We start from the raw sequence: 25854 nt of genomic DNA, 5'->3' as shown, positions 1-25854 counted from the left end.
GCAGATTCTTAATGCATGAAGAATCACTACTGATAATCAGATCAAGAGTATTACTCCCTCTAGTTGCCTCCTGAACATGCTGCTGTAGAAAACAATCATCCAATAAATCCACAAAAGTCTTACTAGTGTGCGAGTGACCAACCCACAGTCAGTATCTGGGAAGTTAAAATCCCCCATTATAAGACTACTAAGCCTACTACTAAGCCCACTCTATTTCTCTGCACAATTGCTCATTATACTCATCAGATTCATTAGGCTTATAACACACAGCTACTCATTTTTCCTCTTTCAGTGCTTATGTCACACCAAACAGACTCAACATTGCATTGTCCACCAACATCAATTTGATGCTTTTCCTTAGATTTCTTAACTACCAGCATAACCCCTCTTCCCTTCCCTTCCCGTCCTGTCTAACCTTTCTTTACACTTTTTTTTCCCCCTCACCTTTTCTCCCATTTTTTATATATATATATATATATATATATGTATACTATCATTGAATTATATTAAATATTAACATAAGTTAAATTATAATAAAGTAAATAAATAAATAATTACGCATTCATTAGAGGCAGCGTCATGCAATTCCTCCATATGAAGCTGAAATACATCCAATTTTTAAATAAAATAAAATAAAATATAAGCCAGTAGTAAGGCAAAAACTGTAGAGCGAAAATTAACATAAAATAACCCAAATAAACAAACGAACAAAAGGAAAAATAGATATAAATAGTAGCCCAGAAACCCTTGTATAATTTCGAACTTTAAATCCAATTAACAAAAACTATAAAAAATTTAGGATAATGCCAATTACATAGTAATTTAGCGGTACCCCCCCCCCCCCCCCGAGAGGTACCAGTTCCAAAAAATGTGAAATATCACCAAAAGAGGGTTAAAGGAACTACCAAACGATAACAAAATCAAAATAAATTAAAATAAAATAGATTGACCATCATGCCCCATATCGACAGAGGACCAAGAGGCCAATAATTGTCATGGAATCACTGCATTTCGATTGCTATACAAATCGTCGCCATGGTGTAAAGATCGAAGTACCAATTCACCCTCCCTCCTCCGATCGATCCACCAATGCAGAGTATTTGCACGGCGGTGGTCCTTATGCAGCGAAAAATAAATTATAGAACAGACAGCACTCTAGAGCAGAGCCACACCACTGACATACTGTAAGCTGAATCAGCTTATATAGAAGAAAAAAGGAAAATAGATGGCGACACAGGCGTTGCTAAATTAGCATATCGACCCATTACTATTGAATTATATTAAATGTTGACGAAAGTTAAATTATAATAAAATATGGAGGAATTGCATGACGCTGCCTCTAATGAATGCTTAATTATTTATTTATTTATTCACTTTATTATAATTTAACTTATGTTAATATTTGATATAATTCAATGATAGTATATATATTCGGCTTCATATGGAGGAATTGCAAGTAGCTGCCTCTAATGAATGCTTAATTATATATTTATTTTATTATAATTTAACTTTCGTCAACATTTAATATAATTCAATAGTAACGGGTCGATATGCTAATTTATCAACGCCTGTGTCGCCATCTATTTTCCTTTTTTCTTCTATATAAGCTGATTCAGCTTACAGTATGTCAGTGGTGTGGCTCTGCTCTAGAGTGCTGTCTGTTCTATAATTTATTTTTCGCTGCATAAGGACCACCGCCATGCAAATCCTCTGCATTGGTGGATCGATCTGAGGAGGGAGGGTGAATTGGTACTTCGATCTTTTCACCATGGCGACTATTTGTATAGCAATTGAAATGCAGCGATTCCATGACCATTATTGGCCTCTTGGTCCTCTGTCGATATGGGGCATGATGGTCAGTCTATTTTATTTTAATTTATTTTGATTTTGTTATCGTTTGGTAGTTCCTTTAACCCTCTTTTGGTGATATTTCACATTTTTTGGAACTGGTACCTCTCCGGGGGGGGGGGGTACCGCTAAATTAATGTAATTGGCATTATCCTAAATTTTTTATAGTTTTTGTTAATTGGATTTAAAGTTCGAAATTATACAAGGGTTTCTGGGCTACTATTTATATCTATTCTTCCTTTCGTTCGTTTGTTTATTTGGGTTATTTTATGTTAATTTTCGCTCTACAGTTTTTGCCATACTACTGGCTTATGTTTTATTTTATTTAATTTAAAAATTTGATATATATATGGGATCAGCATGTTTTTTTTTTTTTTTTTTTTTTGTTTTGGCATGGAATTTTTATGGCCAGATGCCCTTCCTGATGCCAACACCCACCCTTTACCTGGACTGGAAATATGCAGTGGTCATTCTCTGACCTTCCACATCCTCCGTATTTGGTGGTCACGGGCTCGAACCCCGGTCTAATCAAGAAGCGTGTGCTATGCACTACGGAGGTACCCATTTCTGTACACATTGTACTCCTCACCAATTCTGCACTGCTTATGTCTGTGTGGCACCACGTCTCTGATATCCCAACAATATCTGCCTTTGATGTCTTGACTAGCACTTCAAGCTCATCAAATTTATTAACTATACTCCTAGCATTGCACCTGTTTCTACTGTTAATTACCCTAACACAGCCCATGTATTTACTTGTTCCACTGTGACTCCCAACAGTCCTGGAAATCCCCATTGTCTTGCTTTCCATGCTGCTGCTCAATTTCATTTGAATAGAAGCAATGCAAGAATCACTTTCACCTCTTCCAGCGGCTACTGTTAATCTATTGGTCCGTGTATTCCTCCCAAGCTAGCAGTTTTCCGACCCACCTAACTCTGCCTCCATAGCATCAGCAAATATTCTTGCACCCTTTCTATTTAAGTGTGTCTCAATCCTGTAGAAGCAGTCTCTCTCCTGTTAACAAGCACAGACCAGGTTCAAAAAAATTCTAACCCTTGAGCCTTGAACAATCTTTCCAGGGCCGAATTGATCGACAAGGCTGTTGGAGTATGTTGGTTTGTTGTTCATCTGGCCTCTTTGCCATCAGTACCCTTGGAAGACCATGGTCCACTGTTGCCCATCCTTACTGCAACAGACTTTGGTTCTGCAAATTAGAGCACTTTATGGAAGACTTACTTGAAGGCCTGTTTCATTTACACATCAGGCAATACAACAGCAATACCCAAGGCAGAATGCACTGGTCTCATGGTAGGTAGCTATTGTTTGTGGCTCTAGTGTCAGGGAAATATATTGTGTAAGGATAGGTGAAATAGGACAAGGGTATGTTGTACATGGTGGTATTGACGTTAAAGGTAGGAGATCTGAGAACTTACTTAACAAGTATAGGGCAATAATATCATGTAAAAATCATTATGGGGGAATCCCCCCCATCCAGGACTACTAATGGGGATAGGTAGTCACACAGCCAGATTTCCAAGTGGAAACTTTTACATTCTTTCTCCAGGAAACCTTTAAGCTTTTCTAAATCTCTAAATTTTCAAATTTCCAAACTATTAGTGAAATACGAGGGGGCGGGAATTTTCCTTCTATCCTTCTCCTCTTCCTTTCGCCTACTCAAACCCCCCACCACGCTTGGAAATACGGCAATGGAACTTGCCCGGGCTATAAATACAGCCTTCAACACGTGTTTGCTCCCTTTTGAAGATGGTATAAACGAAAAGCCCCCATCAAGCTTTGGGAATTCACTCCCTTTATACTTCCAATCATTTGCCTTTCTTGGCTTTAGAGCTTGCTTTTATTCCTTCATCCTCTTACAAGGTTTATTTATCTAGGCAGGTCTTTCAATACTATTCTAATTACATCTTACCTGGATGCAGTTATTCCAGAAAAAATCTCAGGTAAGAGAATTTGTGGCTTAAAATATATTTCTAAAATTTAATATTCCTATAATATTTCTATTTATTACTCTATTTTTATTTGGTTTAAATTCACACTATTGATTTTAAATTCAAAATGAGGACACAGGTCCTCTACAAGATAAAATCACAATAAGTTAGCATTTTTCAGATTTTATGTATGTTAGCAGATCCCGACCATACAAGTTGTCTGTCCAACATGTACAGAGGAATGTTGAGAAAAAGCTGCGAGTTAGAGTTAAATTTGAAAATGTCTGCAATTCTGTCCAAACACAATAGGAGTGAGTATATGATGAAAGCCTTGTCAATCAATTCTCTCCTGGAGAGATTATGCAAGGCTTGTGGGTAGAATTTTCCCCAGCATGATCTGTGTTTATTACCAGGAGAGACTTCTACAGGGATCTTCTTCACTGTGCCATCTCTTTGCAGAGGTTGGCTGTCATCTTTGCAATGGACGAATGTGAGATAGAAGCCCTAAACAAACCCTCGTTACTCTGATCATACCACTCTCTGAGGTTTGCTAACCAAGATTTCCTTCCTTTCCCTTGACTTCTTTTTCTATTGATCTTGCCCTGGATTATCAGTTGCAACATCTTATATTTCCTCTAGCTGGATAGCTGTAAAGGGACATTTCTTTGGAAATAAATTACTAATAATAATAATAATTTGTCATTCCTCATCAAATGTCCTAAATACTTTAGTGTCCTCTCCTTAATGGTGTTAGTTATTTCTGTCTTTTTCTTCATTCGTGTCATGATCTCATCATTCTTTATCTTATCAGTCCATGACTTTCTAACATTCATCTGTAACACCACATCTCAAGAGCATCTACAGGGAAGGGATACTTAAATAGAAAGAATGCAAGAGTATTGGCTGTTGCTATTGAGGCAGTGTTAGGTGGTCAGAAAACTGCTAGCTTGGAGGGATACACAGACTAAAATATTAACAATAGCTGCAGACAGAAGTGAAAGCAATTCTTATAGTTCTTCTACTAGCACATGCAGTAGACCAGAAAGCAAAGTACTGGAATTTCAAGGTCTGCTGTGGGTCATCATGGAACAAGGAAATACTTGGGCAGTGTTAGGGTAACTAAGAGCAAGAACAGGCGCATGTATACTTGCATGTACACCAATACTAGGAGCATAGAAAATAAATTTGATAAATTTGAAGTGCTGGTCAAGGTGTCAAATGCAGACATGGAGATATCAGAGACGTTGGGTCATTCATATATATAGGGGAAGCAGAATTCTTCTCTTGACTACTATGGTTGCTCTTCTCTGCACCCTTTCCAAGAGATCCACATCTTTTTTAAAATAAGGTTTCAACTTTTATGAAGTTTGAAAAAGTGGCCTAACTATTGTCTTTTATAATGGGATAATCACCATCATGTCCTGCTGGCAAAGTTCCTATGTATCATTGAGAAAACCCCATGAGTCTGTTTGCATTCCTCAGATAACTCCATGCTAGACTACAATTACCCTTAGAATCTCCTTCATGGAGAATTCAGCTCCCAGTTATAACTTGGTATACCTCAGGTATTCCCACTGCAAAAAACTTCCTCACATGTGAATGTTGATTCAAAATATTTATTTTGTTTGTCAGCAACCTAAACAGTATGAAAAATAGCTATTCCATTCATATCTAGTAGGCTGATATTGTTCTTTCCTTTCTTTTAATGTTAACATAAGCAAAGAATCTTTGCTACATTTCTTTGCATTTGTAGCCAAGGACTTCTAATATGCTTTAGCTTTCATAACCCCATTAGTGACTGATTGCACTCTAGTTTTTGCTTAGTGTAGGTTTCTGTGTCCCCTTTCAGTTTATAGTAATTCCACTCTGTTTTCTTCTCTGACTTTGGGTATCATCAGTTTATCTGACTTCCATTATTGAACAGTATCTGTTTTTTGGTATAAAAAGCTCAGTAGCTTCTATGATTACTTCAGTGGATTCTTGTCATTTAGACCTTGTGGTTGGTAACATCATTTAATCTCAGTGAAAGGATATCAGTTACCCTAACAAAAGCAAAATCCTTTCCATTTAACTTGCACAGTGGTTATATTAGCATTAGCATTAGCAGAGGCATTTGATGCAAGAAAACAAGCTTATGCAGTATCAGCCAAAAAAAAATAAATAAAAATAAATAAATAAAAAATAACCACTTCCACTTCACCCCTCTGTTCGTTCGAAATACCTGTCCAGCTGAGCCTTAAACTTATTTAGGCTATCAACTTCCACGACAAGGGATGGAAGTCTGTTCCACCAACCAACCACCCGCTGGCTAAAGGCAAATTTCCGCACGTCTATCCTACATCTGTCTTTCCTCAATTTGAATTTATGCCCTCTCAGGTGATTATTCTGAGCAAGAGGAAGAATCCCATCAGCATTGAGCATGCTCAAACCATTCAAGGCTTTATACACCTCTATCAGATCACCTCGCTGGTGCTTAGTCTCCAGACACTGTAATTTGCAAAACTTAAGCCTTTCTTCGTAAGAGCACCCCTTTGTTCCATTCACTAATTTTGTTGCCCTTCTCTGTACTCGTTCCAGCAGCTCTACATCCTTCTTGAAATGAGGCCTCCAGGCCTGTATACAGTACTCTAGGTGTGGCCTGACCATTGCCTTATACAAGGGAATAATCACCTCCTTATCCCTGCTAGAAAAATTCCTATATATCATTGACAATACACCATGTGCTACTCTTGCAGTCCGTCTGCACTGCTCACAGAACTTCATATCTGCCTGCACAACCACCCCCAGGTCCCTTTCATTCTCTGCCACTGTCAGTGTAGTACCACAGAGTTGATACGTTGCTCTGGGGTTGCTGTTTCCCATATGTAGTACTTTACATTTGTCAATGTTAAACTTCATTTGCCACCTCTCAGCCCATTTGCTCAACCTTTCCAGATCCTGTTGCAGCAGCATAGTGTCAGTAGTGTGCTTGACAACCCTGCCAGCCTTCGTATCATCTGCAAACTTGGACATTAAGCTTGATATAACATCATCAATATCATTTATAAATACAGAAAACAATAATGGACCCAATACTGAACCCTGAGGGACTCCACTAATAACATTAGTCCACGATGAGCAGTGTCCATTGATTACCACTCTCTGTCTTTTCCCCCTCAACCAGCCCTTTATCCATAGCAGCAATTTGCCTTCAATGCCACACTGCTCCAATTTGTGCAGCAGTCTTCCATGTGCAACAGTATCAAAAGCCTTTCTAAGATCCAAGTATATAATATCAAAGTTATTCCCTGCATACAGTTCTTTTGTGACTGCATCATAGTATCCAATCAAATTGGTCAGGCAAGACTTCCCCTTAACAAAACCGTGCTGTGTCCGAGCTATAACTGAAGTCTTGTCTAGATGATCCTGCAGTGCTTCTTTAACCAGTGCCTCCATTAATTTTCCGGGAACAGAAGTTAAACTCACAGGTCTATAATTACTTGTGTCAGCCTTTGATCCTCCTTTGTGAATTGGGGTCACATTTGCACATCTCCAGTCCATGGATACCTCCCCTGAGTCCAAGGAAGCTCTCATAATTATGGCTAAGGGTTTGCTGCCTCCTTTAATATAACTGAATAGATCCCATCCACCCCAGGTGCCTTTCTTGTGTTTATCTTGAACAATTTCTCCTCCACTTTACTCTCAGTTATTACGAGATTCTCTAGCTTACTGCCAAAGTTGAATACACCTCTGGCATTCCCCTCGCTGAATAACTCCTCATGTGTGAATGTCGATGCAAAATATTCATTTAGTTTGTTAGCTACCTGAGCAGGATCATCAACAGTTGACCCATCGATATCAAGTGGACCAATCTGATTCATCCCCTTCCTTCTAGAGTTTACATAAGTAAAGAACTCTTTGCTGTTTTTCTTTGTATCCCTTGCCAAAGATTTCTCGTAATCTGCCTTCGCCTGCCTAACCTCCTTTGTAACTTGGTTACGGATCACTTGTATCTATCATAGGCTTCTGTGTCATGTGTTAATTTATATGTATCCCATGCATTTTTCTTCTCTGTCATATGTCTCATTAGTTCATCTGACATCCATTTAGGCTTAAACCTTGAACAATATTTCTTAGTTGGTATGTAAAGCCTAGTAGTTTTCAAGATAAGTTCTTTGAATGTTTCCCATTTTGAATTTGCTGTTGGTAACATCTTCAGTTGGTCCCACTGTATAGAATTTAAATACTGTCTCAGACCATCGTAGTCGCCTTTACGAAAACAACAGCCCTTCCCTTTGTTTGGGTTGGGGTGCAACTGGTAATTTCCCACATCTGTGCCTTTGTTTCTCTGTGCAATAAAACAGAACTCTGTAAAAGCCAACAGTGTGAATTGTGTGCTATGTGAAAGTGTGCTGTTGGGTTGTGTTTTGTTCATCTGGATTTCTGCAGTGGGGCCCCTAGTGGGACCCCACATTGCCTGCCACTACCTATGGGAGGTAAGCCAGGCAGTCCAGGCAGGGTAATTTTGCAGGCAGATATGAAGTTCTCTGAGCAGTGCAGACGGGCTGCAAGAGTAGCTCATGGTGTCTTGTCAATGATATACAGGAATTTTTCTAGCAGGGATAAGGAGGTGATTATTCCCTTGTATAAGGCAATGGTCAGGCCACACCTTGAGTACTGTATACAGGTCTGGAGGTCTCATTTCAAGAAGGATGTAGAGCTGCTGGAACGAGTACAGAGGAGGGCATCAAGATTAGTGAATGGAACAAAGGAGTACTCTTATGAAGAAAGGCTTAAGTTTTGCAAATTACAGTGTCTGGAAACTAGGCACCAGTGAGGTGATCTGATGGAGGTGTATAAAGCCTTGAATGGTTTGAGCATGCTCAATGCTGATGAGATTCTTCCTCTTGCTCAGAATAATCACCTGAAAGGGCATAAATTCAAATTGAGGAAAGACAGATGTAGGATAGACGTGCGGAAATTTGCCTTTAGCCAGCGGGTGGTTGGTTGGTGGAACAGACTTCCATCCCTTGTCGTGGAAGTTGATAGCCTAAATAAATTTAAGGCTCAGCTGGACAAGTATTTCGAATGAACGGAGGGGTGAAGTGGAAGTGGGGTTTTTTTTTTTTTTTTTTTGTTTGATGCTGCATAAGCTTGCTTTCTTGCATCATATGCCTCTACTAATGCTAATATATCACTATACTCATTGGAATCATGTGGTTTCTAACAGACTCCTGCTGTTATTTTTAGTTTTTCTAGTGTTTGTCTCACAAAACTGATTCACTGTTGCCTTGGCAACCCCCATCATCTTGGTGAATATCCTTAGATTCTGTGCTTCTTAACCAAGACTATTACTCCTTCCCACTCCTCTTGGCCTTGCTGTACACATTGTATGCAAATTCTATATCCCTTATGTGTAAGTGGCACCAAACTTCCACTACCTCTACTATGTGTGCATTTGATGACTTAACAAGTGCTTCAAATTCATTTTATTTGTTTACTATAGTGTACACACACACACACACACACACACACACACACACACCTATTTTTGCCTTTTTAACCATAACACAGCCCACATATTTGCTTATTCCACGGAAACTCCCAGTACGCCTTGTAATCTCCAACACCTCCCTTTTCAAGCTGCTATGTGTCATCCCAATAGAAACAGTTCAAGAATTACTTTCACCTCTATCTGTGGCTACTGTGAATCTATTAGTCTGCGTATCCTCATTCTCGACAAGGCCCTCATCTGGGCAGAATTGCAGACACTTTCAAATCTAATCATGACTTTCCTCAACATCACCCTATATCACTAAGCGTAGTAAATCCTCAGATCTCCTATTCTTAATATTGTTTATACCAACATGTATACATAAATATCACCTTTTGCACCCTTGAAATATTGATAATTGCTCTACACAATCTGATTAATCTTAGCTCCTTGCAAAATTTACCTATTCCACTTATCCTTTTTACGCAGTATATATGTTGAACTGATCTTTGATATTTATATGTATATGAGAAGAATTCGCATCTTTATAAATTATAATTAGCTTGTAACTATAATTTATGCTTAGAATTAGTTACCTTTTAATTTCAGGTTGACTTAAAAAAAATTTGAATATTTTATATCAAAACTTAGGTTCATAAATTCAGAGTATAAGTATTTTTTTTTTTAATATATCAAATGAAAACTTCTTGTTAGGTGTATTCTTATGTTAGACAATTATTGATTTCATAGTGATTGAAAAAAAAAATTAATTTTCGTGAGCTTGGACACCAAAAAAAAAAAAAATAAGCAGCTATGCTGGTTCATATTTTCAATTTTGACATAGTTATTATAATTTTTTTCCTTTTTTTAGTTTGTTGCAGAAGAAGAGGATATTATTGAGGATGACTCTGAGGTAATGGAGAATGAAGAACTCAGGAAAAGAAACATTGGAACAGAAGAAACAGAAGCAAAATGACAATGTGCTCAAACATCAAATGAATAAGAAACTATAAAAAGGAAAGATTCTGTATCAGAAGTCATCTTCACATTACTTGAGCAGTTGTGCTTCTTGTAAAGGGCATCCTTTTGTTTGAGGTTCACTAATTACTCCATGATAATAAAGAGCCTAAACTTTGTAATACAATGTTTATAACTCTCTTTTCTGTGAAATTCTGCTAATATTTTTAGCAATTAACATGTTTACAGATGACAGTTTTCCAAGAACTTAGTGCGGTGAGCAAAGGTAGAGTGAGAACTAACTGGATTAGCAGAAAAAAAGTTCAGTAAGCAATATATTTTAAACTCAAATGATTAAAAGTTGCACTGTTGGACACATTATTCCAAATTGTAAAACAGTTTGATTTTCGGTTTCTGAACCAATTTTGCTATTTCCTCAGACAATGTTTAAAATACACAATATGGTATCTTTAAAATATGTATTCTCTAATAGTACACTTTAATTTATTTCCTCCATTTTTAAAAGTATTCCATCTAATGATTAAAACAAAATTTTAAAATTTTGGATGTTCATTCAAGTTGTATATATTTATTGGTGTACCAGTGAAAACTGATCAATAAAATCTTATTTTTATTATCTTTTGTGTCAGAAGAACAAATGACAATTTCAGTTATTGTATTTTTTATTGTATTTTAAGTTAATGGTTTTTCTCTGATCAAATATCTTTGCAATGGGTTCTTTAGAAATGCTGGGCTGTTAGTCATTAGAAAAAAAATAATTCTTATTGCAATGGAAATTACTTTTTTTTAATAATTTTAAAAAGTAACTAGCCATATATGGTACTTTTCTGAATTAACTTTGGAATTCTTATGATCAGTATTCTGACATAACTTTGCCAGCCAGAAAATTGTCTGCTGTTGTCACCTGTGTGTATTTTTTTTTTTTTTTTTCCTGAAAATAAAAAAGTCTTTTGGTATTTTTGCTAACGATGATTGTTTTCTGTCAAATCCCAGTCTCTACTTCGAAGAAAAGTATATTCTCTTCAAGATAGGAAGCTGTGAGATAGTCAGGAAAGACAAAATTGATAAAGGTATCTATCCTTTTCATTTTCTAGCAGCAAGCATTTCACCTCTAAAATAATAGACAGATAACATAAAAATATATGTTATCTTTCTACTATTATCAACCTTGAAATTGACCATAATGCATGCAGTTTACAGACATGATATTATGGTTTTCCATGTCTTTAGCTACCCTTACCTCTGCATTCAGAGAAAAGCAGTGTAACCATTTCTGCTTATTTGCTGATCATTGTTCAAAATACAAACGATTTCAAGCATTTTGTATAATACTCAAAACATTAAATATCATAAATGGAAAACATGAAATATTGTTTCTTCAAAAATGTACATTAATTCAATTTCCAAAGTAGCTAAGGCTGTGCAGCATCAATGTATTTTGTCTGTAACTACCATATGTATTAAGGGCAAATCGCTGCAATGGATAAAGGGATGGTTGAGTGGGAGACAGCAGAGAATGTTATTAATGGAGTCCCCCAGGGTTCAGTGCTGGGCCCATTGTTGTTTTTGTATTTATTAATGGTATTGATGAAGGTATATCAGGCTTAATGTCCAAGTTTGCAGATGATACAAAGGTTGGCAGGGTTGTTAATGTTAGTAAAGCCAGTATGCTGCTGCAACAGGATCTAGAAAAGTTAGATGGGCAGAGAAATAGCAACTGAAGTTTAATATTGACAAATGCAAAGTACTGCATATATGGGTAGCAGTAACCCATATGCAGTATATGGGTACCAACTGTGTGGTACTACACTCAGGGACGTGGAGAATGAAAAAGACCTGGCCGTAATTGTGCAGTTGGATATGAAGTTCTTTGAGCAGTGCAGATGGGCTGCCAGAGCAGGTCATGAAGTTTTGTCAGTTATATACAGGAATTTTGCTAGCAGAGAAGAGGTGACTATTACCTTTGTATAAGGCAATGGTCAGGCCACACATTGAGTACTGCGTACAGGTCTGGAGGCCTCATTTTAGGAAGGATGTAGAGTTGCTAGAACGAGTACGGAGAAGTGCAACAAGATTGGTGAAAGGAACAAAGCGGTGCGCTTACGAAGAAAGGCTTGAGTACTGCAAGTTGCAGCATCTGGAATCTGGGCACCTATGGAGTGATCTGATTGAGTTGTATAAGGCCATGAATGGTTTGAGCAGGCTCAATGCTCACAGGATACTTCTGCTTGCTCAGACCTCAAGAGGGCATACATTCAAATTGAGGCAAGATGGTTGTAGAATAGATGTGTGGAAGGTTTTTCCTTTAGCCAGCAGTTAGTTGATTGCTGGAAGAGACTTCCATCTATTGTTGTAGAAGTTGATATCTTAAATAAATTTAAGGCTGAACTAGACAAACATTTGGAGTGACTGGATGAGTGAAATGGGAAGGAGTTTTTTTTTTTTGGCTGATGCTCTATAAGCTTGCTTTCTTGCATCATATGCTCAACTAATGGTAATATTGTATGCTTGTTTTGCTGTTTTAAGGTTTCTGGGTGGGAGGACAAAACCCACATCTGAAACTGACTAACTTGGCCACGAAGTGCGGGGTGGGGGGGAACTTACTCATTTCTTTATGGGATTTGAACCTAAACCTTTACCACATGTTGAAATGTAGTGATTCACTGCCCCATGATCATGCTGCTTATTGAATATTAGTATATTGAAATTGTTATAAAATTGTTTCACCCTATGTAGCTGAATTTATGGTTGCCAGAAATTAAATTGCATCAGTATGATGTATGAGGTGCTAACCAAGAGTTCCCGAAATTTATTTGTAAAATAAATTAGACTTATCTTGGCTCTTATTTGCCACCTTCAAAGTAGTCCCCTTTGAGAGCATAAACACAGATCCCAGTGCTTCTCCCTGATTTGAATGTGTCCTGAAAGTCCATCATAGTGTTCAGCACTGCCTGCGTTTTGGTTTGAATATTCTCTATGCTGTCAAATCTTTGACCCTTCAGCTTGATTTTCATTCTTGGGAAGAAGAAGAAGTTGCAGGGAGTTAATTCTGGGGAATAAGGGGAGTGGGGGACAACTGTCATGAAGGATCCAGTTCTTTGTGTGCCACTCCTCTGGACATTTCTTCCTGACAGCTTCCCTTAACTGCCTCGGGACTTCGCAGTAGAACTTTGTGTTGATGGTCTGGCCAGGATGGACGAATTCCTTATGGGTAATCCTGTGAATGTCCAAAAAACATCAGCATGGACTTCACATTGCTCCTCACTTTTTGGTTTTTCTTCGGTCGGAGCGAAGATGTGCTTTCCACTGGGATGATTGTTGCTTGGTTTCTGGGTCATACCCATAGACCCAACTCTCATCACAAGTGACGGCCGCAGAAAGGATGTTTTGATCACTCCTGACCTGTTCTTGAAGATCTCTGCTAATTTCCATGCAATGCTGCTTTTAGTCTTCACTCAGTAACTGTGGCACAAACTCGGCCACAATCCTCATGTTCAACTCGTCTGACAAAATCTGCTGGCATGTGCCATACAATAATCCTACAATGCCAAAAATATCATGGATGGTCCACCTGCAGGCTTCACAGATCACCGCCCAAACTTTTATGACATTTTCTGGGGTGGTGCTCGATGATGAATACCCAAGAGCGATCGTCATCATCAACCGACATTCAACTGTTTTTAAAATGGTTAAACCAGTAGTAGGTCTGCATCTATCTTAAAGCATTGTCACCTAAAGCTTGTTTCAACTTATGGGTTTCTGCTACTGTATTGTTAAGAAGGAAACAAAACTTGATGCAAGCATGTTTGCTCTCTCACATCAGCCATTGTGATAATTGCAAACTATGTGAAACACTGCCAAAGAACTGCCGGGCAGCATAGTCATTGAATATTTATGTATAAATGTTATGTATTATAAGATTAAATGCACAAGGCATAATTTCTTATGGGTTTCGGTAATTAACTATATAATATCAGTGTAGATACACCATAGTTTACCCATAAATTTGAACTATGTATGTAGTGTAAAAAGCATCGTTTCAATTGTATCTCATATCGTGGTTGCCTTCATAATGAGATAGCTGATATTGCACTACTTCAAATAACGCTTCTCTAGTAGAGAAGACTGCTATTATTTTCAGTGGATAACACCACCTAGACGATCGTTTCAAAGCTATTTGGGTTCATCAGTGAGTTGCATTACCAGGGTACCTGCCTGCTCACTGATGAAGCCAAATAGCTTCGAAATTATCGTCTGAGTGGTGGTATCCACAAAATAAATGACAGCTGTCTTCTCTGCTAGAGTCGTTATTTATTTGAAGTAGTGCAATATCAGCTATCTTGTGAAGGCAACCACAATATGGGATACAATTAATAAAAATGCCTTTTACACTATATACGTAGTTCAAATTTTGGGTGTATCTACACCAATATTATATAGTATAAATATTATACATAAATATTCATAAATATACTATATAATATTCATTATATAGTATAAATGTTACTATCTAGCCCGACACCACGTGGCACACTGCTACATAAAGGATGCATGCAATGTTACCTAGCGCCACAAATCCATACTAGATGTAGTTCTTGCACAACGTTCGAATTTCGGGAACATTTGGGTAGTACCTCGCATAACATTGCTCTTATGTAACACTTTTCCAGATATAAATATAATTATTTTGTCTAACCATAAAATGGGTTGTCTGTCTACTGTTATTATCCTGAGTATACAAATTATAAATATAAGTAGACACATGAGTGTGATTATATAAGCACAACTACGTCTAAATGTGGTGTCTCAAAAACATATACAACTACGTGTATATGTTTTTGAGTGCACGAGTGTCTCCTATGCTATGTTGGATTTGTATATGTATGTATGAGAGCGAATGTAGGTATGTCAATATGTGTGTCTTGTGCTATCCTCTTCGGGGTACTGTTTTGAGTGGGATAGATGTGTGAAAATGGGGAATGAATGAGAATGCTTATGGGTGTTAACTGTTGTATCCTGAATATGTATTTAAAAAAAAAAGTTATTTTTGCAGGTTAAGTTATTTAAATTTGAGTGAATATTAGGTCACCTGTGTAAACCACGCGGTGGCGAAATGTCTGATCGATGAAAGAAAGATGATAAATGTGCGAGATAAATATGTTGGATTATTTTTAGTCAACCACCGAATACATATATATAAAAAAAAAAAAAATTGTGTAAATTTAAGTGTGACAGGTGTGCATGTAGAGTATGTGTTGTACTAACAGGTTCCCCCAAATGAGACTGCAGTGCGGGCAGCCTACTGGGAAACCCTCCTGCCCAACTGATGTCATGGCCCCTCTTCTAAGGTATGAAGTGGGGTTTGCTGACACCAGCTTCATCTTATCTGTCCAGTGTGGGATTACTAACAAAGAAGCACTGCATGTCCACAATGGACATCTTGTCCCCATGATTTTAATTCCCTGCAATCCTTGTCTCCCTTCCCCACCTCTCATCCCAACCTTTTTACCTGGTGAACACTACAACTGCAAATCTTTTCCTCTTTAAGTCTTCCCTTGTGGAGGATAGGCTCCTTCCTCAGGGGATATCCAGGGTTTGCCCAGCCAGGGACTTCTTTACTCCCTACTACACCTGGCCTGCATCCACAGGGAAAAGAATGGGCAGCATGGGATCCCACTGGGGGGGGGGGGGCAGTAGCTAAATGGCGGAGCAACAACAGGCCAACACAACACTGCAGAATACTAAAACTTCACTGTTTCTGGCCTTTATAGTGAACTGCATCACAGTTTACCACACAGTTGGTGTCCCCTAGTGATGATGATTTGTTTTTTTATGGTGCATTGGCAGCTGTGGTCATAATGCACCGGTGTCCCTTGTACTACTTGACAAGCAGTGCTATACACTATATACTAACTACAATCATTTAACCAGAAGGGACTAAAAAAGAAAAAAATTGGAATTGAGTTCAAGCACACATCCCATGGCTGAATAAATGTCCTAAGAGAAAAATATGAATATTCAAATGGTATAAATAGCTGAGTAGATCCCACTGGCCAAGGCAACCATAATGATAGACATCTCAGTTCAACATCCTTTTGATGGAGTGTGTGCTTGGTGGGTTGTGATATGCAAAATCATGCATTTACATATGTTTGTGTCTTTTTGTTTGTCACTTGGTGATGTTGTTTGGAGTTAACTTTTTCCCTGTAGTCAATTTCCGTATCCTTTGAAACGGAACAGTGTAATTTCAAATTTGCAATACATTTTTTAGGTCAACCATGAACTTGGAATAGAAAAACTTAATGACATACATTTTTGCTTTCACTATTTTTGATAGAATACTTTACAAATACTTCAGATAATGGGTGTTAGTCACAAATTCCAGTCTCTAGATAGAAGCAAAGTATATTATCTTCAAGAGAGGACCTCCGAATAGATTATATAGATGCTTAAGTGGCCTGTCTTAGATCAAGGTATATAGCCCTAATTTCTCTTAAATGTTAAGAATGTAAAAGCTGCTACAATGAGATTTCATATATTCTTATTCTTGAATATTTAATTGTGAGTATATTCTTAAATACAAATTTATTCATTCTGCAAATTGAAAAGCAGCAAGGTGTGCGATTGAAAAGTTCGTGGCTATGGCTTTGAAAAAACATGGGTTCTTATTATTTATGAACGTGATTTATAACAATCATTTGAATTTATATCCTTAATCTGGGATAAAAGGAACGAGTGTGCGACTGTCAAAACATCTAATCTAATAACATACTCCTGGAAAGAATGCATATATAGAACTAAAGTCCATCCACGCTTTTTTTTTTTTTTTTACCTAACGCCTTATTTGCTCACTTAGTCTCATGCCACCACCTGACAAGTCTGCCCTGGTGATATGAGTTACTGCCCCTATCCCATAAAGGCAGAACTCTCCACTATTTAAACATAACTCAACAACAATGCGATACGCAATGATTCCAAACATGTTTGTATCACTCATTCATTAATAGCATACAATCACTATTGAAATTGAACTCCTTACAAATAAAACCTGTATCATATAAAATGTTCTCATATTTACAAATTACAATCACTATTTACACTATACTATTCGCGTTATATACAATATTACTGACAGCCCACGCCTGCTTCCGAAGGCAACATTAACAAAATCGATGAACTTCAGGTAATTTTTCTTGATGCTAAAGATTGCACCCAGCTCACTGTTCTCAATGTGCTTTTCCAAGTCTAATCTTAAATAAGCCCATCACTCACATTCAAAGGCCCCATTTAGTAGCAGCGTTGGTATTATTATTAGCCATATGGTGAAGGAAGCCTGAGGCTTATGCTCCACCAGACAAAAAAAAAAAAAAAAAAAAAAAAGAGTTACCCTGAGGGGGGGGGGAAGAGAGAGAGAGAGAGAGAGAGCAAGAGTCAGAAGTAGAAGGGAATCGCCAATAAAGAGAAGAATGATGATATCCAGCTCAGGATATTCTTCTCTTTCTTATCACTGTTCTCCTCACACTGCCAGGAAAATACTTCAGTTCGAATCCCGTCAATAATGCGATGAATTTTTATGGCTCTTTTTCGCAACGTGGCTGAGTTAGCCGGACCCAGAAGAGCATTGTTCTTTCTCTCCGCAACTAGGATTGTTTGTGCAATAAACAGGAAATCACAGAACACACGCAATTTACAAACACATACTGGGCGCTATAGTCGAAGTTGCTGATGTATATTACCCTACTCAACAACATTCCCAAAGAATGTTTTTTTTTTTTATTATGAAAACCCCAAACACGAGAGGTATCAGGACCTATAGTACTCATTACCGTGCATAGGCTTGAGGTTCAGAAGATGAAAGAAGATATTTGTTGACATTAGACCTGAACTTCTGTAGATTGCAATTTTCAGGAAATTCGTACGAAGTTTGTTCCCAGAAATTAAATGAATAAACGAAGAAGAAGAAAAGTTGGTTCTCTCAGTTTGTAGTCGGACAGTAAAATGATGTTGACTGGTTGCAGCACGTGTTTGAATCTTGCTAATGGCGATAAGAGTGGCCAAGTGAGCAATGGAGTGTTGATAAACACGCTTACGGATCTCACTAATCGCATTACTCAACTGACACAGCAGTATTTACCTAATTTGACTCAGGATGGGGTTAAACCTACCTCCACTTCTCATAAAACTGAGTTTGGAGTCAGGAGACAAAGATATCGAAGCTGAAAGTACGACTTCTTGTGTAAATATTGTACAAAATGATTCTGAAATTAACGCGTCTACCTCTCAGGTTAATCTGGGTGTTCTTGAGGATAAGGGCATAAAAGACAAAATGTCCGGATAAGGTGAATGCTAATAAGTCTAAGACAGAGCCAGTTTTTACGATTGATGCAGAATGCCTTGCAGACAGTGCTAGTATGCAGGTGGCTTTGACGAAAATAAAATCTTGAGTGATTTTATGGCTGCTGAAACTAAGGCAACCTCAGACATAATCCATAGCTTTTGGGCAGAGATGGAAACAATTACCACGCCATTGATAATTCAAAATGAAAAGTTAAAAGTCAAAACAGAGGAATTACAAGTAAGAGCTAATATGTTTGACTAAATCATGAGTGGCAATGTTGGTTTGATGCCAACTTTACAGGATCAGCTCGACACAAACGAAGCAAATGTATTCTGGAGGGGAACGAGGGGAGCATTATAATATAACTGACTCTAGAGATAGGATATTTATGGAAGCTAAAACTGTTACAACACAAATCAGTGTCCCTCAGCATGTTGCGATCTTTAAACTCCTCGGATTCGAAGGTTAAAGAAGTAATAGCCAAATCTCTGCATTCTGAACATAAAAATTAAAAACGTCAAATTTGTGAGAAATAATGGTGTGTTAGTTGAAACATCTAACAAGGAGGATGTAAAGCTGCTTAGACAATTGTGAAAAATATTTTTCATTTTCAGCCCTTTCACTTATGTTCAAGAGGTATTTGGCCTAATAATGCCTGATATATTTTTCACGGCCTATACAACTAAATTATATAACGATAGCGTCACTTGAGCTAAGCTTTTACTTTCGAATTCAAACACCCCAGGGGTGCGCTCGCCGTAATACTACACTACAGTGACGTCACCCGTTCTCCTGAGCGGACAAGAATGTTGATCGAATGCAAAGGTCCGAAGAACGGTGAACTGTATATGAGTAGAAATTACAGAACAAGACACAGCAGGTCTTGCATAACAAGACCTTTATAAAGATATTAATTGTCACTACGACGCCGTGCATGGTACAGTATCCATTTAATTCTTCCCCCCCCCACATAGTTGACTCGTGAGAATAAGACAATTCTTAGGGAGCGCAGTTGAGGGGATGCGGAGATATATATTGGAAAAGGGGAAGAGAGACGGACACACAGACACAGTGATCTTTGTGCAAGACATGACTGAAGAAAGATCAGTGATAGTTTTGGCCGATTTTTGTCATTATGTGAAGAAGAGGTAAATTAATAATTAATAGGAAAAGATGAGAAAAGAATCGTATTGATGTCTGAATACAGATTCCCCCCCCCCCCGAGGCGTTGCAGAATATTTTCGGGTAAGACAACCCTTATTGTTTAATAACAAACGGTATTAAATTGCACAAAAGCAGAACCTACAAGTTGCATACGTTTTAATGCATTTATATTTATAAGACATCTGTCCTCATATATATAAATATACCCCGACAATTGTATTATTTCCGTAGTATTCAATCTTAGTAAGAATGCGACTTATTAATTTAATTGTCAATTACTAATTACACTATTAAGATAATATAATTACCTGTTTCATATTTTGAACAGTGGTATGCTCTGACAAACACTAATTATTTTGCACTTGCTAAGGAATTAGTGGAAAAACCATATGAAGAATATTACAACATTGTAATATAGCTAACAGCAAGATAATGCTTGCATTCAATTAATTTGTCTAACAATTAAATACCAATTAATCTAACTTATTTACCAGTTATATTGTACTCACTTGTATACATATATGTTAAATAAACCTTATTTTGTTTGTTAATATTTTGCGTTCTGATCATTCTTCCTAAATTACATACAATTCACTGAACAATAATTATTTTTAAGAATCATTTATGGCGGCATTTCGAACCAGCCTTTAGCTAAGAGTTGTTTCGGGATGAAAAACACAACGCAATTCTGTCGCTGCGAGTACGCTCACTGTGACATGTTGAGTGAGACTTGAGGGCGCAGGATTTTGTCCTAATTTGAACCACTAGATAGATCATTCGAAACCCAGGCTTTTCTGGAATTCACATGATATTGTGCTGACTTGCTATAGCGAGGATTCACGAGTATATTGATAGGCAAGAGCATAATATGACGGAAAAGCCTGTGGAACACTGGTTGCTAATCGTGACCAGGATGAAATGTGCTTTTGCGGGATGAAAAACCTCTTTTTTATATATATGAAAGCTTGTGAGTTATGAGGATTACTGTAAACTGAAGAGCAAAGCACAACAAGAGTAACTGTGAATAGAAGACAAATAAGGGATTAATGTGGTAATAGAATAAAAGGGAAACGTCTAACACTAGTGATTTTGTGTGTATACAGAGAATGGTTAGAGGCATTTTAATTAATTTTAGTTTTTTTTTCAGCAATACAAATAACATAGTCCTCAAGTACATACACAGTAGTAATACATACAACTAGAAGCATTTAGTAGTAGTTAATTGATTTGTCAAAACAAATAATAATAACAAATTACAAAAAAAAAAATTCTAGTTGCTATATGTTAGAAACTCATTTTGTTTTTAGCATTGCTCAGTACTAACTGTTTAGTTCTGTTTCAGCTACGTAAAGGTAAGTACACTATTTTGGAGGGACCTTTCCACCCCAAATTTTACTCAAATATTAATAGAGTCGTCTAATTTAACATAGACACTTATAAATCCAACATGGAAGAACAAATCCCACAAACTTCAACCGACCTTTCTGCCCCATTGTTTGATACGCAACAAACACAATCCCCTCCCGGATCTGACAGACTGCATGTGGCTAATATCTCAGGTTTTCTCGGCCTTGTGCCTACTTTTTTTGGTACAGATGAAGGTCCATCTGCCCAATATTTTTTTGAAACTTTAGAAAGCGTAGGGGAACTAGCATATTGGCGTGATTCCGAACTCATCTCGATTTGTCGAGCGAAATTTCGTTCTTTGGCCGCGGAATTTCTAGCACAATCCATTGAATTACGTAAGGAAAAAAATTATAACGTGTTCAAAAATGCTTTCTTAGCTCACTTTGAAAAAACGGAACCCATAGTCACTTGTTTAAGTGAATTCGCTAATACTGTGCAAAAACCTGACGAAAATGTCACCAGCTTTGGAGCCCGAATTCAAAACCTGGCAAGAAAGGCGTTTAAGATACAGAATGAAACCCCTGAAGCAAAGTCGATTTTAGATCAGGCAATGTTAGCCCAGTTTCTTAGGGGTGTTTCAAATAAAATTAAAAGGATAGTCTTGTCACAAAACCCCCTCACTTTCCATCAAGCAATTATTATTTCGAAACGAGAGGAAGCAAATGAATTTATTACAGAAACAAAACATAAACCAGTTAATGCCATATATTGTCAATCTAATAATGAAGTCGATAGCCAGCAGGAAAATTATTTCGAAAAATTTATTAAACCTTTACAAGATCAAATACTAGATTTACAACAATCGTTTAAAGCCTTAGCTGTAAGTAACGCGACTTGTAATAATTTACAAACGCCAATTTACGAAACGGAACGATGTCAAAATTTTGATACTGCGGCTTATCCATATTTTTCACCCTACAATAATAGAGCGTCCAGTTATACGTGTTCGCGGTCTGACGAACGAAGAGACGCTATGCCCTCAGGTGTCAGTAGCAATGAACTCGCCCAAAGTGAGAGACGCGTTCCTGCTCCGTGCTATGCTGGGAAGCATGTATACTGTAACCCTACGTACGAAGCAAGACAGGCAGTAAGACGCTATGCCGCTTGCCGTCGTCCGAGCAGCTCCCGACCGACGCCAACTTATTCTAACCGTCCGTGCCCGAGTCGCGGAGCGCGTGAATACACTGCGTTACCAAAATATCGGACGCCTTATGTTAATACACAAAGTTGCAATTTTAATGGAAATGGGGTGAAAAATGCAAACCAAATGTATTATAATAATCGAAATAGGACAGATATGAACTCTTACACGGGGGCAACAAAAGAAATACCTAGAAATAAGTTTAATCAGGGAGAAACTCACCCTAAAGCGATTTTTGGTAGGCAAATTAACCAGGTAGATAATGTAAGTTACAGACAAGATAGAGATAGGTATTTCTGACATAAACGGCTGTCTGAAGGAAATAGAAGGGACTATCAGCGTCATAGAAATGTGTTACCAGGTCAAAATTGTTATAGAGGAGCTAAATCGTATGCCAACCACAAAAATGTGCAACATGGAGTTTATATCTTAGATAACGATTCTCAATTGCCGTTGATCATGGGATCAGTTCAAAATGTTGAGGCTAAATTTTTGGTAGACTCAGGCGCTAGCGTAACTTTAATTAATACAGACTTATTTAATAAAATTAAACATGATAAGTCTCTAAATCCAAGAACTCCAAACTTGACGGTAACGGGTGTTTCTGGATATGTAGTACCGATCCATACTGAAATTACAGTAAACATTAAACTGGATAATGCATGTTTTCAAGATAATGTTTTGGTAGCTAATGGAAATTTCACCGGACAATATAATGTTATATTAGGATTGAATGTTTTGAGACGTTTTTCGTTCATAATTGACTTAGGTAAAAAAATGGTTCGCTCAATCCCATTGAATATTTGTTTAAGAGAAGTAGGTGTTAAGGAACGAATTATGAGTTCTAAACCCGTGGTAGCTAAACTCACATGTAAACATGTACTACCAGGATCGTCCGAAAGGGTTTTGACAGCCTATTGTAACCAGCTTGCTGTTTCCACAGAACAACTGGTGTTAACAGAGCCTAATTATAACCTTGGTCATGAGGACTTAGCTGTCCGTTGTTCAGTGGACAAAGTACAGTCCGATGGATTAGTATCAGTCCTGGTGGCAAATTTGTCAACTGAGCCTTTATATCTTCCAAAGGGGATGGGTATTGCTAGTTTGGAAAGGGTTGAAATTAATCCAGTTACTTTTGCAGGTAAGGAAGTAGAAGAAATTAAGACATCTCCTGTAACTTTAAAAGATTTTAATCTTGATCATTTGACTGGTGATCAGAAACGTAAATTGTCAGACTTGTTGTATGAATATAGAGACATTTTTGCCAAGTCTCCAGCTCAGCTAGGAAATTCAAAGGTATATAAACATAGAATTATATTGACGGACAGTATACCGGTTAAGCAGTCAGCTTATAGGGTTCCTTTCAAGTTGAAAGATGAAGTCCGGAAGCAGGTAAACGATCTTTTGGAATCAAATATTATCGAACCCAGCAATTCACCTTACTCTGCCCCGATAGTTTTAGTAAAGAAGAAGGATGGCACATATCGGCTCTGCATAGATTTTCGCAAGCTGAATGCTAAGACTGTTTCGGATTCGTACCCAATCCCGGATTTAAATGAAATTCTTCAGCTTCTAGGGAAAGCGCGCTACTTTACTTCGCTTGATATGCAGAGCGGATTCCACCAAATTGAAGTTCACCCCGCTGATCGTCACAAAACTGCCTTCACCACTGGTGAATCCTTATATCAGTTCCGAAAAATGGCGTTTGGATTAAAGAACGCGCCCTGTTCTTTTGTGAGAGCAATGGCCTTGACCTTACAAAATTTGCATAAAGACTCCATTTTTGCTTACATGGACGATTTGATTGTCGCCTCATCCGACTTCGATTCACATCTCCTAAAATTGCGAAAAGTCTTTCAGCGTCTCAGAGAATATGATCTGAAATTGAAACCTAAGAAGTGTGAGTTTCTGAAGGAGCAATTGAAATATTTAGGTCATTTAGTCAGCGGTGACGGTATTCGTCCGGATCCGGCCAACGTCGCGGCAATCCGAGATTGCAAAATTCCGAGGACTATCAAACAAGTCCGATCGTTTCTGGGAATGGCGGGATTTTATAGGAAATTTATCCCAGATTATGCTGAAATCGCCCGTCCATTGACCCAGCTGACCAAAAAGGAAACGCCATTTGTTTGGGATTGCTCTACGCAGCAGGCTTTTGACCAGCTGAAAACTATTTTGACCACTCCTCCGTTATTGGTTTACCCTGATTTCACTAAATCTTTCGTTCTTTCGGCTGATGCCTCGTCCTATGCAATTGCCGCATGTTTAGAATCGCAAGTAGATGAAAATTCAAGACAACCAGTTGCCTATGCTTCGAGATTATTGAAGAAATCCGAAGTAAATTATAGTACAACAGAAAAGGAAGCATTGGCTATTATCTTTGCAGTTATGCAATTTAGACCTTTTTTAGTGGGCAATCACTTTACGCTCATAACGGACCACCAACCATTGAGCTTTTTGCTCAATTTGAAAAATCCTTCGCCCCGCTTAGCGAGATGGAGCATGCTGTTACAAGAGTATGACTATAAAATTGTGTATCGTCCGGGTAAAGTGCATTCAAATGCAGATTTCCTCTCGCGACCTGTGTTAGAAGCAGAGGAAAAACCAAAAAGGTCAAAGGTAACAAGAACAACTGAGTTAGTCGCTCCCATATCGGCTGATGTAACCATAGAATCACTGGTTATGCCTCAGCAACAAACCAGAACTTTAATTAAAACCCTGCAAAGAGAAGATCCGGTTTTAAGAAAGTTAATTGAACAATTGGAAGGAATACCCCAGGCATCAGCAAAAATCCCAGATACCTTTTATTTATCTGAAGAGGGAATACTATATCATTACACTTTATCTGACCCTGGAGCGACAAGAGAAGAGCCAACAGAACAATTAGTGGTCCCCGTTGGCCTAAAGACAGAAGTATTGAAAGCATCCCACGAGAACGCTCTTTCTGGCGGCCATCTTGGGCTACAGAAGACGTTGGAGAAACTCAGAAAGAATTTTTTCTGGATTGGGATTTACAGCGACATTAAGAATTATATTGAGTCATGTCCATCGTGTTTGGAACGAAAAGGATACAATCCGAAAGCCAAAGCAGCGCTGATGAGAGTTCCCAGTGAAAATTCACCTTGGGTGCGAGTATCATTAGATATCCTAGGACCACTTCCTATGTCCTTGAGAGGACACAAATATTTATTGTTAGCAGTGGATAATTTCACGCGTTATGTTGAAGCAGTTCCACTCAAAACTCAGAAGGCAGATGAAGTAGCCACAGCATTTATAAACAATGTGATAGCGAGACATGGAATTCCTAAATACATACTCACAGATCAAGGTACAAATTTCATGTCCTCATTATTGCGACAAGTGTGTGAGAAGATGAGCATTCATCAACTACATACATCTAGCTTCCATGCACAAGCAAACGGAAAAGTCGAACGTATAAATCGTACCTTAGCGAACATATTATCCCATGTCATAAATCAGACTCAGACTGACTGGGACGAAATGATTCCATTGGCTGTGGCTGTATATCATGCTGCAACTCACAGTTCTACTCAAGAA

The 25854-nt window shown here is 37.9% G+C and overlaps 1 protein-coding gene across 1 annotated transcript in view; it reads left to right on the top strand.

Moving 5' to 3' along the window:
- LOC150081865 (thioredoxin-related transmembrane protein 1-like) overlaps window positions 1-10799 on the top strand; it is a 117176-nt gene extending 106377 nt beyond the window's left edge. Inside the window, exon 8 of the mRNA XM_090379773.1 lies at window positions 10140-10799. Coding sequence (XP_090235899.1) covers window positions 10140-10244 — 105 coding nt within the window. The 3' untranslated portion in view covers window positions 10245-10799. The remainder of the gene's footprint in view (window positions 1-10139) is intronic.
- The last annotated feature ends 15055 nt before the right edge of the window (window positions 10800-25854 follow it).

Source organism: Mastigoproctus giganteus, chromosome 8 (assembly GCF_048544385.1).
Source record: "Mastigoproctus giganteus isolate SK-2022 chromosome 8, ASM4854438v1, whole genome shotgun sequence".
In the NCBI taxonomy this organism is placed as follows: Eukaryota; Metazoa; Arthropoda; class Arachnida; order Uropygi; family Thelyphonidae; genus Mastigoproctus; species Mastigoproctus giganteus.
Note: the sequence above shows the minus strand (reverse complement) of the source record. Positions and strands in the feature narration are given on the sequence as shown.